General features: G+C 41.6%; 1 protein-coding gene across 1 annotated transcript in view; it reads left to right on the forward strand.

Annotated features, from left to right (window-relative positions):
* LHFPL7 (LHFPL tetraspan subfamily member 7) overlaps positions 1–13859 on the forward strand; it is a 61454-nt gene extending 47595 nt beyond the window's left edge. Inside the window, exon 3 of the mRNA XM_054394467.1 lies at positions 13633–13859. Coding sequence (XP_054250442.1) covers positions 13633–13859 — 227 coding nt within the window. The remainder of the gene's footprint in view (positions 1–13632) is intronic.

The following is a 13859-nucleotide window of genomic DNA, read 5'->3' on the forward strand; positions in this document are numbered from 1 at the left end:
CACACATTGATCCACTAAGTGACTGCAACCTGCCAAACCAGCACAGATTCTCTGGAAGGTTTGCTGGTCTCTCTCTGATCTCCTGGCTCAGCCAACCCAACCCACTCCTGACATCTCACATGGGACAGCTGTGCTGGGCAGCATCTTTGGCAGGGCCAGCATAGCTGGGATCCAGCAACAGCACAGGGGCAGGACAGAGGATAGTCCTTCACTGTATTTGAAAGCACAGCTTTCACTTTGCAAGTGAATTACTGGTTAAATCATATTTGACAGACTCCGGAGTAATTGCTGTGAGAGAAGTGCTTGAGTTTAGGAGGCAGGCATGCCTGTGAGTTCACCTGGGTGGTTCATCCCATCCAAGCAAGCACCTCACCATTGTGTGATATTGGACACCTGATTAAACAGCATATTAACATTAATAGGTCCCCTTTCCACTAGCATAACCACCTCATTCTGGTACTGCATAATGCTTGCCTGTCCTATTTCAAAATACATTATTTGCCTTCAGGCAGCAAGGTCTGTCTGCTTCCTGCCAAGCTTCTGAAGAGGGGCAATCATGCCATTGACAGCCTCTCATGCCACAGAGTGCATGAACCAGATCTCTTTATAATTTCTTTCTTTCCTTTTGTCCATGTTTAGCCTGTATCCAGGGGTAAACTGTGGCAGTTGCCCCCTGATGATCCCTCCCCAGATGAGAAAAGGGATCAGGAAAAGGAGAGAAGATCCCCGGGCTGAAATGAAAACAGATTCAATGAAACAGCAAAACTAATACTGACACAGTTATAAAGGATATAAAGTGAGCCCAGTGAGCACATGGTGGTCACAACAAACAGGAAAGCAGTCCTCAGGAGCAGAATGGTGCCTGAGCCCCTCCAGGGATGGCAAGAAACAGGAGAAACCTCACCCTCCCCAATTTCCCCAATTCATGGTATGGGATACACCTGTAGTCAGCTTGGGCAGCTGCCCTGGCTGACTCTAAACTGCTAATGGCTGCCTGTGGCTGGCTTGTGTTTCTGTCCCTGCCAAGCCAGAAGACCTTTCCTTCATCTTCACACTCTGGTTTCTATGGAAGGGAAACTCAGACCTGCAGGCTGGATTAGGACAACCAATGTGGAGGCTGTGTCCTGGGCTGAGACAGATGGAGAGAGAGGGGGCACAGGGCTGGCTGGTGGCAGAGTCTTTTGCTTTGCTGTCTTAACCACAGGAGCATCAGCAGTTCCTGCTGCCAACACTTACTGCTTAGCCAGACAGAGCTGAGAGGTGACTGCACAGGAAAGCAGCCATTAAATGCTGCTTGCATCTCCCCTGCAATCACAGGGTTTGAGTGGCCCTGCTGCCCCAAGCTCTGCATGGTGCTTGGAGCCAAAATGAAAGGAAATGGGAAACTGTGACTCTGTTATTTCAAAGCAGATTGCACAGAAGTTAGTTGCTGCTAGAGGGAAGAGGTCTGGTCCTTGCAAGCTGACCTAAGACTTGTGCTCATCTGTGACGATCTTTTGCTTTAGGAAACTGAACAGAACCAAACCCACTGAATGGGAGAACCTTCCACAAATTTCACCTTCTAGAAGTCTTTCCACTAAAACTTTCCTCACATGAATGAGAATTTGGCTGTCTGATATTTGCCCCTGCTGGGCCTATATTGATTTCTTTTTTAAAGATGAAAATGTATCATGCAGTGCACTTGAAAAATTAGATAAACAAATCAGCCTGGAGCTCAATATAATATGTAATTTTCAAAATGCTACCTAAAGACTAGGTGAAAGAGAAGAGAAATATGCAAATTTTTTATCACAAGATCTGAGCTCAGAAACTGGCTTCACTGCCCTGACCCCCTGGACTGAAAGACACCACTTTTCTGGCACTCTCACATATTACCAAAGTCATCTGCACTCACCAGAGAAACTCAGAATTCAGAACTGGAGTTTCAGTAGATAAAAAACAGAAAAGAGAGGCTGATTTGCAGGGTTTTTTACATAAAAATGTATTCAAAGACATTTCCAATGCACATGTCTCTGGCTATGGCTGGGGTGCTTAAGTAGTTTGGTTTTCAGGAAAGATCAGTGTTTATTTTATCGGAACATTTAATCTCCTCTTAAAAAAGAAACCCCTGAAAATAAGTAAAGTTAAGTGCCAAACAGCAGCATTATTCTTTGTATTAATAAAACAAAGGGAATAATACAGATGTCCTTGAGAGTAACTATTTCTTACAGAGATAAGGTGGTGATTAATGGGAAATTTGTTCTTGCCAGAAGTGGCTATCAAGTATAAGTAAATAAATGGTATGGTTCCATTCTTGCAGTCTACCTACCATAAATATTATTACTCTGGTAATAGGAAGCTGTAATACTGCTAGCCATTCAAAGGTGGAGATTCTCAAAACCCCCTTACCCTTAAGGTTATTCTGTTGATGATGTCGTTTACTGTGATGCCACAGGAAAAACAAATGGCACGGAAACCAATTCAATTTAGTTTTAAAATAATTTCCAGAAGAGAATGTTATTTTCTGATGGTGTCACTGCCCCTTGTCAAAATTAACCAAATATCTTAACCTGAAGAAATGGAATGGCCTTTATGAAGCTGGATTTTTAAACCTGATAAATTGCTGGAACAAATAAATATAGGTTATGTCCCTTCTGATGCATTTTAAGACATGGTACATATCCCTGCAGCAGCTCACCTCCCTGCTAAGCACTCAGTGGGAAGCAGAACATTGCTAGAGGCACTGACCTCCTGCAGTCCTCTTTAGCACTTGCCTGAAGTTACTTGCACAAGATAGAGGATTGCCAATGCTGCCTTAACTGGAGCTAGAAAAACCCCTCCCCCACAAAGACATTCAGTTGCTCCCATAGTTTATTTATGGATTTTTTTATTTCACTGTCCAAATATGTTAAGTTATTGTGTCAAGAAATATATATGATGATCGTTTCTTAGCTGCACCACTTGAATAATTGTATCAAAGTGTAATAACGTTATAGAAGGGATTTATTAACCTGATGAAGTAACTCATTAAATCCTTCAAATGTGGGCCTTTTGGTATGAGTGAGATGGGAAATGGAGCAGCTGGGCCAGCCTGATAAAAATGATCAGATATCCCAAATCACTTTCATTTAGATAATAATTTTGGGCATTGCTATTTTACATTATTTTTCTAACCTAAGCAGCTCTGCCTCAGAACTCAGTTAGTTTGGTTTCACTGGTCTGAAGTTACATCTGTATGTTTGTGAGTTGCAAGCTGAAGAACACATCAGCCGGTGACGAGTTTCATGCCCCATGCAGCAGAGAGGGGACATGAGCCAAAACCTGCCTTTTGAAGTGCACTGGACTGGCAGACTGTTGCAGATGACAGGGGTCACTGCAGCCATGATTTGCTCAGGTGCCTGTGAACTGTGGAAGGTGAGGATCACCCCCTGGTCCTTCCTGCTGGTGGGCTGTCAGTGTGTTGGCAATAAAATGCCAGGTGAGTTTTGGCTCTTTTCTTCCAGTAGCCTTGGACTAAATTAAACTCTTGTGTGCTATATACTTGGTGGTTCTTGACAGTAGACCTGTCTGCTGCTAATTGAGTGTGTGGCTTGACCACTGTGACCAGCCTGGTACTGTTCTGACCACAAGTTTTAACAGGACACATTCCTGAAAGTTGCTGTGTAAGACTTGGCTAAGGAACACAGAAATCAAGGATGGCTGAAGTTAAAATGCTAGCTGTGCTGTATTATTTCATTTGCACTGACAGCAATGAGCACAAGCAACCTCTGCTCAGGAACAAAAGAGCTGGATGGTAGAAAGAGTGCCCTGAGTGAATGAGGACAAGCATGTAGGAGGTACAGGATATGCTGGCCAAGGATCAGCCCTAGGATGACCTGCTGTGTTTCCAGGCAGCTGTCAGTGAATTAGTGATTGCTGTCCCATTTCCTACCTGCAGAGCATCTGGTTTATGCCAGAATTGATTCCTTTCATAATGTTTTTAACTGTTAGGAAAGTCACTGCATGAGTATAGGCTGCACTATTCCGGTCTGCAGCATGAAAAAGCTTCCAAGTGCTCAACCAGCATTTACTGCTGGAGGTGTTGCTATATCCCACTTCAGCAGGATGTAGTCTACCATATGGCCACAGTTGTGTGGCACCTGGGCTGTAAAAAGAGGGAAGCTCAGAAACAGAGAGTAATTTCCAACATTACTTGTGGTGTGGCTGATTTATGGTAGGCTGGAATCAGCAGCATGAAACGAGGGTGGTTACAGAACTGTTTTTTATGGTCAGGTGGCAGTGTGTGTGCTTCTGCTGAGTGATGACATTCACAGGGCTAGGACATCTGAGAAACAGAGAACTCTGGTTTCAACCCCCTGTCAAGGAGGTTTTATTGGGAGATATGAAAACATGCATTTTGTGTCTTACTGGTAATTCCAGTGCCCTAGAAAAACTGAAGCTGGTCTTTGTAGCTTAAATCAATTAATAGAAGGATGTGAGATGCCTTTTTTTTGTTTTAGGCACATCTTTTTCATGGTTGCATTCCAGATAAAATGCTGTTCTGTCAGGGATTCTAATCACCTTTCAGCCATTTATGTAAAATACATGTCTCTGAAAGAGGTAATGAATGCCATATCCCTGAGGCTTGAAGACTGCTGGGATGTGAAGTGCAACTGTAACGAAGTGAGACGTGGGCATTATTCTCAGGCATCAGGCCTCCTGCCACCACTGACTGGGCTGCCACATCCTGCTTCTCTGTGATGTGGGAGACAAGGTATAGAATGTGCAAAGTCAAAATAAATTCACTGTACAACGCTTTACAATAAGGTCACCCCTGATGTAAGGCCAGTATTTAATGGCCACCAGCTTCATTATAAATCTGTTTTCAGGAGTGCCTGCTCTGCTTAAATTGTGAGTCTTGGGAGAGGCGCAGAGATTGATTTAAAAGAGACCTGTGAGGTGAGCAGGTGGAGAAGAGGAGGGAGGAAATGTGTCATGTCGAATCATGACATTTCAGGTGATCTACACATCACTGACTGTCTTTTGGCCCTCAGCTCCTGCTCTAAATAGCTGTTTAAGAACTTGGAATTGACAGCCAGAGCAGGAGCCAAGACCTGCTGTCAGCTGGGCAGCACCTCCCCTTCCCAGGCGAGCTGGCTCCAAAGGAGAGACAATATGCTGCAAAGAAATGTGTCCCTCCCACTGCTTCCAGCTGCAGTGGACCCAGGCTGATGCTGTTCATTGCTAGGGAATGAATCAGAGAGTGAGTTGAAGCTGCACCTAGCCAAAAGATCACGAGAAGAAGTATTAATTTAAATTTGCAGTCATCAATCTCATTCCCTGCTTGTGCTGGAGAACGTACTGGTTTGGGCATGGATAGGTTAATTAAGAAGAGAAGTGAAGTGTTTGCCACCTTTCTTTCTATGCGTAGAAATGGAGCTGAGCAGTTAACCAATGTGCTCTGCTTAGGAAATGTGCACCATATTATGTTTACCTAAAATAGAACAACTGACATATGCACTTTTTATTAGCACTTCTTAACTGTTGAATAAAATGTAACACAGAGATAAGGGAAAGAGGCACATTACAGGCACAAGATAGTCTGAACATGATGCTCTCATCTAAAAGATCCAACACTTAAATATGTCAATATTATATTATTAGTCTGCTGCTGTGTTTGCTCTTCTGAAAGAGATGAAGTGAGCATGACTTACATTCTTTCCAAAAAATTAAATAGAAAATCTATAAATTAGTGAAGCAATACAAACCAGGAAAATCCTAATGGCTTCCAAATGAGAGTGAATCTGACAGTCCCCATTTCTTAGCTCTCTGAGTCTTGTGAAATTTTGTGTAACAGTCTGCTAGGTTGAGAAACATTAGCTCTTGTCTCTCCCTTTTCCAGTCTGCTAAATAGGCTTTACATCTTGTAACCTTGCAGATGACAAAATGCACTCCTTCACCACAGTCCACACAGTGCTAGATCATTTCAGCCTTTTTGAGTAAATGACACGCAACTCTATAACTGCATGATTAGGCCCATAGATTACCAGATTACACCTATAAATCTTCACCATAGCTACCACTCACTTGGCAGAAATAGTGAAGTTTCATCATTTGTTCTCATGTAGAAAACATGCTGTGAAATGCAACCTCAAAGGTCATGGGGATGGCATTTCCTTTTGTGGCCCTTAATAAACTTGCAGCTAATGCAGCAATTACCAAGCCCAATTACCTCTATCATGGCTTCGGAGCATTTCTTTTCCAAAGCCTGGATAGTTAGATTCCACCCCCCTCAGTTTGTACAATTATCAGATAATTCTGGAGCAGGCTATTTGTGCAATAAAAGGCTGTCTGAATAAGTAAGTTGTGCCAACAGAACTTGAATGGGGTATTTAAGTGGTACTAAAAAGATGTGTACTAAAAAGATGTGTACTAAAAAGAAGTGTGCTGAAAAGAAGTGTGCTGAAAAGGTGCAGGGCACTCATTTCAGTATCAGTTTTGTTTAAATTAACCTGTTCCTGTGGTACCTCAGCTAAACCCCAAGAAACTGAAATGGAAAACACTGTCCAGCTCTTTATATACATCTGTTTCCCAGTAGTTTTGCATGTGTACATCTATAAAAATACAAGTTACTGTATCTGATCCAGTTCCTTAGCTTGTGAGCTGTAGTCACATACCCAGCATTTATTTAAGCATAGTTTGGAGACACTGCACAAACTAATACATTTCCTTTGTTAGCTAACAAAAGGGGCTTGGCAAGCTACATAGCTTCACTACAACCACATTTCTATTACAGCTGCTAAGTGCTAACTTGTGAGATACACCATTTATAAAGGAGCTGGTATAAATCTACTTATTTGGCAACAGTCCAGCACTGATACACACTCTTCAAATCACAACATGTTGGACTGAAATGAAGCCAATGGAATAATTCTTTACAGAGGAGAAGAGCTAAACTGTAATATGTTAGAAGTGGATGCATCATTATTTCAAGTTGCAGCTCTTTGTTCCGCTACAAAGGAAGATGGCTGCATCCTGATACCAAGGATATGGGTGTTAATCCCTTTTCTCTGCTCTCCTGTTTTGCTTTCCGTGGTGGGAATAATTGCTAGGGATGCTTTCAAGAGTTTGAACTATAGGTACCTGCCAGGCACCTGCCAGGAGCTCAGCAGAGTGGGATAGCAGTTAACAGTGGTCCTGTTTGCCTTGCACCTCAGAAGTTTTGTTTTCGTAACAGGAGGATTTTGTCTGGTTTGTTCTATCTTTGACAGGTCACTTTCCTGTTTATTTCGTTTATACTTGACATTTAAAATGAGCCTGCTGATTTTAGATGTATTTCAGCTCTTACAAAAATTACTCTAGGGAATTTTTCCTTTTCTGAAGTAGCCAAAAGGAAATCACTAATCTGTCAATAGCCCAAAATTCCATCTTTTTACACCCATGTGTAGCTATTACCAACAGTAGCTGTGACCTAGGATCACATGTAGCATTGCCAACTAGTTGTTGAAAGAGCCATATAGGGACCTGCTTTTTGTACTTTTTTCTTCTAGCACCACCTAAATACAAAATACCCTAAATGTAGTAGCCCTTCAGGTGTGCTTCAGAAATACTTGCCTGGGAATCACAAAATCATTGAATCACAGAATGGTTTGGGTTGGAAGAGACCTTCAAAAGTCATCTAGTTCAACCACCCTGCAGTCAGCAAGGACATCGTCCTTTAGATCAGGTTGCTCAGAGCCTTGTTGAACCTGATTTTGAATATCTCCAGGGATGAAGTGAACTATATCCCTGGGCAACCTGTTGCAGTGTTCCACCACTCTAATGGTAAAGAACTTTTTCCAAACATCCATTCTAAATCTCCTCTAATTTCAAACTACAGCCCCTTGTCCTATCACTACACATGTTTGTAAACAGTCCCTCTCCTCATCCTGCAGCCTGTCTTGATAATGAGGATTTTTCTGACCCAGTTGCAGGACCCTGCTCTTGGTCTTGTTAGACCTCATGAGGTTCACTTGGGCCCACCTCTCCAGCGTGTCCAGGTCCTTCTGGATGACATCCTATCCTTCTAGCATATCAACAGCACCTTGGTGCTTGGTGTCATCTGCAAACTTGCTGATGGTGCACTCAATCCCAGTGTCTATGTCACTGATAAAAATATTACAGTACAAGGACCAGTACAGACCCCTGAGCGGCCAGGGACAAGAGATGATAGCCTGGCTGTGTTAGTGGTTGAAAGGTTTTCTCACTGCTGCTCAGATGTGTCAGGGTATCTGTGGTTTGGGATCAACATTTGCTTTCTCATTTAAAATGATGTCAGTAAAATCACATGAAGAAAAGCTTAAGAAGAACTAATAAATTAGATTAATAAAATGTGCAAACCTGAGAGGTTTGTATTATTCAGAGTCAACTGATTGTACATAAGAAGAACTGTCAGCTTTAAGAAGAGAGGTAATGGATCATATGTGACAGGAAAGTCTTGATGAGTGAAAACTGCATTGGTAGGTTAAGCTCTGTCAATAAAAATGTTCCAAGGAGAGATAAAACTGTGATAATCCGTAATAGGGTTGGAATAATACTCTTGCTGGCTTGTGATTCAGCCCTAATTCTAATGATTGTCTGGTATGTCCCAGAAGCTTGCAATTAATCTGTCATTGTCACAGGTATCAGGAATGTAATATACTCCTAAAATCAGCAAATTGAACTTCTGAGATAAACTAATCTCCTTGCAGCAGAATTTCAGGAAAATAATTGATGCACACAACATATTTTACTACTGGTGATCATTATTACTACTAGCATCATCTAAACATATTAACACATACAATAAAATAGCTTTTTCTGATCTCTGTAATATTTATGCTCCACCATAAATTCCATCTATTTCAACAGCAGTTTGAGAGGATCCACATAAGCTTAGTCAAGCTTTCACATTTCTGCTTCACAATACAGGGGGGAAAAAAAAAATCAATGACTGTGTTTCTTACGTTGAAAAGTGCCACCAGCCTTGCCCAAAGAAGTTGAAATGGAAATAGCCATTTTTGGTGAATGGTGTCGAAGAGAGTTGTGCACTGGCACCCTCTGCACGCCCTCTAGAGAACTGCATTGCTTTCGTTTTGTCCGGTTGGAAATAAACCGGAGAATGGTGTGTGGTGGGTTTAAATAATTCAACAGCGCTTCAGGAGCTTAAGGAAATGAGCGAACCATTGCAATGACAAAGAGTTTTAGTTCAGCAGATTTAAAAACAGCAGAAAGTGCCGTTTCCCCTATATAGAAGTGGCATCGATTCCATTTTGTAGAAAAAGTTGTGAATTGGTGGTGATAATTCACAGCTTTTTCTACAAAATGCCCTGTTTTCCCTAAAAAGAAGCATCCTTCTTCATAACAACATCTTATTCCTGTTACGAATGACATCTTAGTTCTCTTACTTAAAGTTATTTTGTTTAAGAATTTGCGGATTTAGGAATCTCAATTAAAATAATAATACTTTTTTTAAAAAAGGTAAACCATATGCTTTAAGCCTGCACAGGGAGCAGAAGCCCAGCACAGAGCCCCTGCCTTGGCTGACAAACACTTCAGAGGGTTTTTACTGTCTGACTGTAGGAAACCAGTGAAGAAAGAGGATGTGGGAGGATGAGGGTGAGACTGTAACTATTTGGGAGGGCAGGAGATGAGAAAGCAGAAATCAAAAGTGACTTACAGTTGAACCAATGGACATGGACTTGCCTTTAAACTGTTTTGCAGTCAGCAATGGCTGTGACTTACTGGTGAGACCTCAGGTGGTGAGGACCTAGCAACAACAAACACCCTGTGTCAGATAACAAATCAAACACATGCATGTTTTTAACAAGACCAAAGAGATGAGATGAGTGAAATGATCAGCCAAGCCATGTTAAACAAAGAGCTCCAACTAGCCATGGTACCAGCAAGTCCCCACTACACTACATATGCCTGATGCTATAGAACAGACCCAAAGGCATTGTCTAGCTTCTCAAACACATTGTCTAGCTTCTCATCATCTTGTATGACAGCAGGATTACACCACACATAATGGTGAGCTGCACTCACCACTGTATGCTGACACCTTTTAAAGTGATGTTTGTTGTTGGAAAGCCATGCAGAGGCAGAAGTGTTCTATGAGGAGCCTAAATGGAGCCCCACTGTTTCTTTGTGTGTTCTCCCCGCTAACTGCACTGCTGACAGGCAGCACTATTAAGCAGTCATTAGCACCATGTCTGAAAGCTTGGCTTCTGCTGATAATAACGGGCTATTCAATATTTTGAGTCTTTGTAAGAGAGAGGGCACCTAAATGAGAATAATGAGGTCATTCTGTGACATGCCTGAGGATATGGAACCATGGGGAACTTTTTAGCCCGTTTGATATGTGAACATTACATTCCACTGTGACAGATTATTTCTAGCCTTCAAATAAAGAAGCTTCTTCCATTAAAGCACACCACACAACATCAGCACCAAGTGGTAATCAAAACACTGGCACTGTAAAGCACAGCCTTCAAAATAATCCTGTGTAACCCAGCCAAACCAGATACACAGACAGATAATGTGAAGCAGAGAAAGGGGCAGAAATAGTGTCAGAAGCCCAGCGAGTTTAACAATTAGCAACATTTCAAAGGATTCTATGACAAAAAGATTGCTTCCAGTTCTGTATGGTGTTCTTTCGCTGAATGAGATGTGATGCATGGGCTGCTTTGCCTTTGAAAAGATGAACAAACCGAAATGTTAATTTTAGACCTGCTTCTTGCTTAGAGCAGCTGCTGCTTCTCCTAAAACTGGCTCTCTTTCCTTTGCAAACAGGCCCAACATCTTACAGCAGGTTTTGCACCACAGGGCTGTTTCGAGATTTTTCACACAACTGAGCAGCCTGGGGTTTGGTGGGTTTTGTGCCGTGTATCCACCTCCCTTCGCAGTCCCTCAGGCAGCACATTGTTCTGCTTCCCAGCTGTGCTAGCCCACAAGAGCTACAGACTACACAGGTCTATGGATTGACATGGTTTAGTTTGTTGCTCAGCTAAGCGGTTTTAACACTCCCAAAGTTTACCAGAGCAATAGGAAAAGTATACTTTTTAAGTGCTCTTCTCCAAGGTTGCTTCCTATGTTTTGGCCTGCAGAGGTGGTGCTTGGGGAATTTTCCTGGCCATGTAAGGGTCATACCACTCTCAGGCTGTGCTACTGGCCAAAGAAAGTCTGTTGGCCCTTAGTTCTTCTGTGAGCGCTCAATGACCTTAGCTAAACTAGCTTCACTTTAACTGCATTTTCATTATGTATTGTTCCTAGTGGTGTCATATGGGTGAAGCTAAGGGAGATCTGCATCATGCAATTTACTTCTTTATATTTAGCATCAGCTTCTGTACATTTGTTTAAAGTTGGAGCCCAAATGCACAAGCACAGCTGGTAAGAACCCAGTGCTGAGCTTTGTGAGCTCCCTCCTTCCCTGGGCACCTACAGCAGGTGCAGTGGGTTGAGCATCAGGATGTTACTTGCACTGGGGAGGATATTTCCCATAACCAGCTGGTGCAGCATCATCTTCATACACGTTGAGCCTGTGAAGAAGGGAAGGCCACAGTATACTTTCCTTAGGAACTGTGGAAAACTTATTCATAAAGGGTTAAATGAAAAGAGAGTGGCTGTGGGAGTGAGGGCAAGTGAAAGCACCTTGCTCTCAGAGAGCTCTGCGTGCTTGTAGGCAGTTTGTCTGCACCCGTACATTGGTTACCCTAGAGGGAAACAGATTGGCAAGTTTCCTTCTGTCCCAGTTTCTCTCCTTTTAATTTCCATTTTCTTGGTCTTAGTGTTTTTTACAAGGGATTAACTTAACTCAGCAGTTCCATTTAGACTAGAAGAAAAGGTTTAATGCAAATTATTCAGGGACTTGCAGGCTGTGTTAAACTTTTTTACTTCATCTAGCCCTCAAGCTTATTAAAGATTTTTCTTTAATTAAAAACCATTAATGAGTGACTGCCATTTTTCACTGGATATTTTTAAGATTGAGCCTCTTCAATATTATAATTGCAGTAATAAGCACATGCCCTACCTGAAAAGCAATTACAAATACAGAGAACAGCATGCAGTGTTTGTTTTAGAATCCTAATGTTTCATTAGATGTTTGCTGGCTATGAATTATCTATCAGCTCAAACATAACAGTTAATTCTGATTGCCTGCACTTCTTGAATCACCAACAACCCACCATGAATTTCAAAAAAACACTATCCTGGAAGAGTGGGAAAGTAGGAAAAGAGGCTGCTTCATGGTATATTTTTGGTACATAAATCCTTTTAAAACACACTCTGGGTTTTAAATCCAGTGGGTTTTCATTAGCAGCAAGGCTGGAAAATAAGAAACGGTTTCTCGGCATTCTCTCAGACAAGAGGTGCACACAACAGCTGAGATAGCATCACCCTTCCCATCAGCCTAGCTCAGCACCTTTTGGCGTTCAAGGTGGGCAGGAGCAGGCTCTGAGAACAGTTTCTGGAGTATTTTGATGCCTTTTTATCATAGGCATGATTGAAACCTTGGGCAGTCTTGCTTTCAAAGCTAGAAAAGTGGTTCTGCTGTTCATTAAATTAATTGCATAAGCTGTGATATTTAAATATAACGTGTTCATTAAAGGCTGTAAAATCTGTGCAGTTCTATTAAAAGCTAACAGACAATACAGACCTTGTAACTGGAGGAAGCAAGTCTGGCTTTCCAACATCAAGAGGTGGCTTAAGCTTTGCTGGCATGGTAGGCATATTTTTTCATTATGCACAGGATTAATCTGCTCCTCTGGCTGGCTAGAAGGAGGAAAAGACAACTCACTGGGAGAGATTTCTACTTGAACTCTGTATCGTTGCATACTGAACCTTTAGATGTCTAGACTGTGCCCTGTTATATTTCTGTGTGTTTTCAGAGCCCAAGATGTCAGTACTAGGTAATAAGGGAACTTCAGTGATCCTTCCTGTTTTCCTTCCAAAGCCTAACATTCTGTGATTCTGTGATTTGGGTCTTAATGGTTTAGGTCTCAACCTTAAGTCAAAAATTCTCCTAATCCGTAACTGTACAAAGAATTCCAAAAGTACACTGAGAGACTCCAATGCTAGAAGCTAAATACAAAGAAAACAGATTGTGTTGGTTTTCATCTCATCATATTTGGGTCAAATGCAGGATTATAAAAGTGATTTGGGTTTGTATAATGAGAAAGTGCTAATCAGCAGAGTCTGAAAAACTACATTTAAACTCTTTCATTGAAAGTTTTTGTTTGGCAGAACAAAGTAATTGTTTGTCTCAAGTACAAAAATGCTCTTGAGAAGAAAATCAAGCTGGTTTGGAGCCTGCAGACTTAGGAATTCTCCTCCTCTGGACTCCATTGTCTCAGAATCATCTTACTTTTTAAATGGCTACATAATTTGGATTGCAGCGTTTCTGAAGTGATATAATGGGCAAGAGTTCTCATGAACAAAATCCCAATGACAACTTGCTACCCTGTAATGACACTGCTGTCCATAAGAGGTAATTATGAAAAAGAAGCTAAGCTGACAATCACAAGTTTAAAGCTATGACTTTTCTCATTGATTTTAATCTAGCACATATTTGCTTTGATTAAAAGAAGGAATTTTTTTCAAAGGAGTTAAGTGTTTGATAATAATTGTGTTGTGTTTTTTTTTTTTTCTCCTCTCTAGTGTTCATAATGGCTTCTGGGCTTTTGGTTTACCCTTTTGGTTTCAACTCTGCTACTGTGAAGAGATTCTGTGAGAATTCAGACATCTACTATGCAGGAGACTGCCAGATTGGCTGGGGGTATATGCTGGCAATTGTTGGGGTCATGTTGTCTGTCTTTTTACCATTCTTTGCAAAATATGCACCAAAAGAGCACATATCTCCAACTCCAATACCTACTATTTTATAG

Source organism: Indicator indicator, chromosome 30 (genome assembly GCF_027791375.1).
Source record: "Indicator indicator isolate 239-I01 chromosome 30, UM_Iind_1.1, whole genome shotgun sequence".
Lineage (NCBI taxonomy): Eukaryota > Metazoa > Chordata > Aves > Piciformes > Indicatoridae > Indicator > Indicator indicator.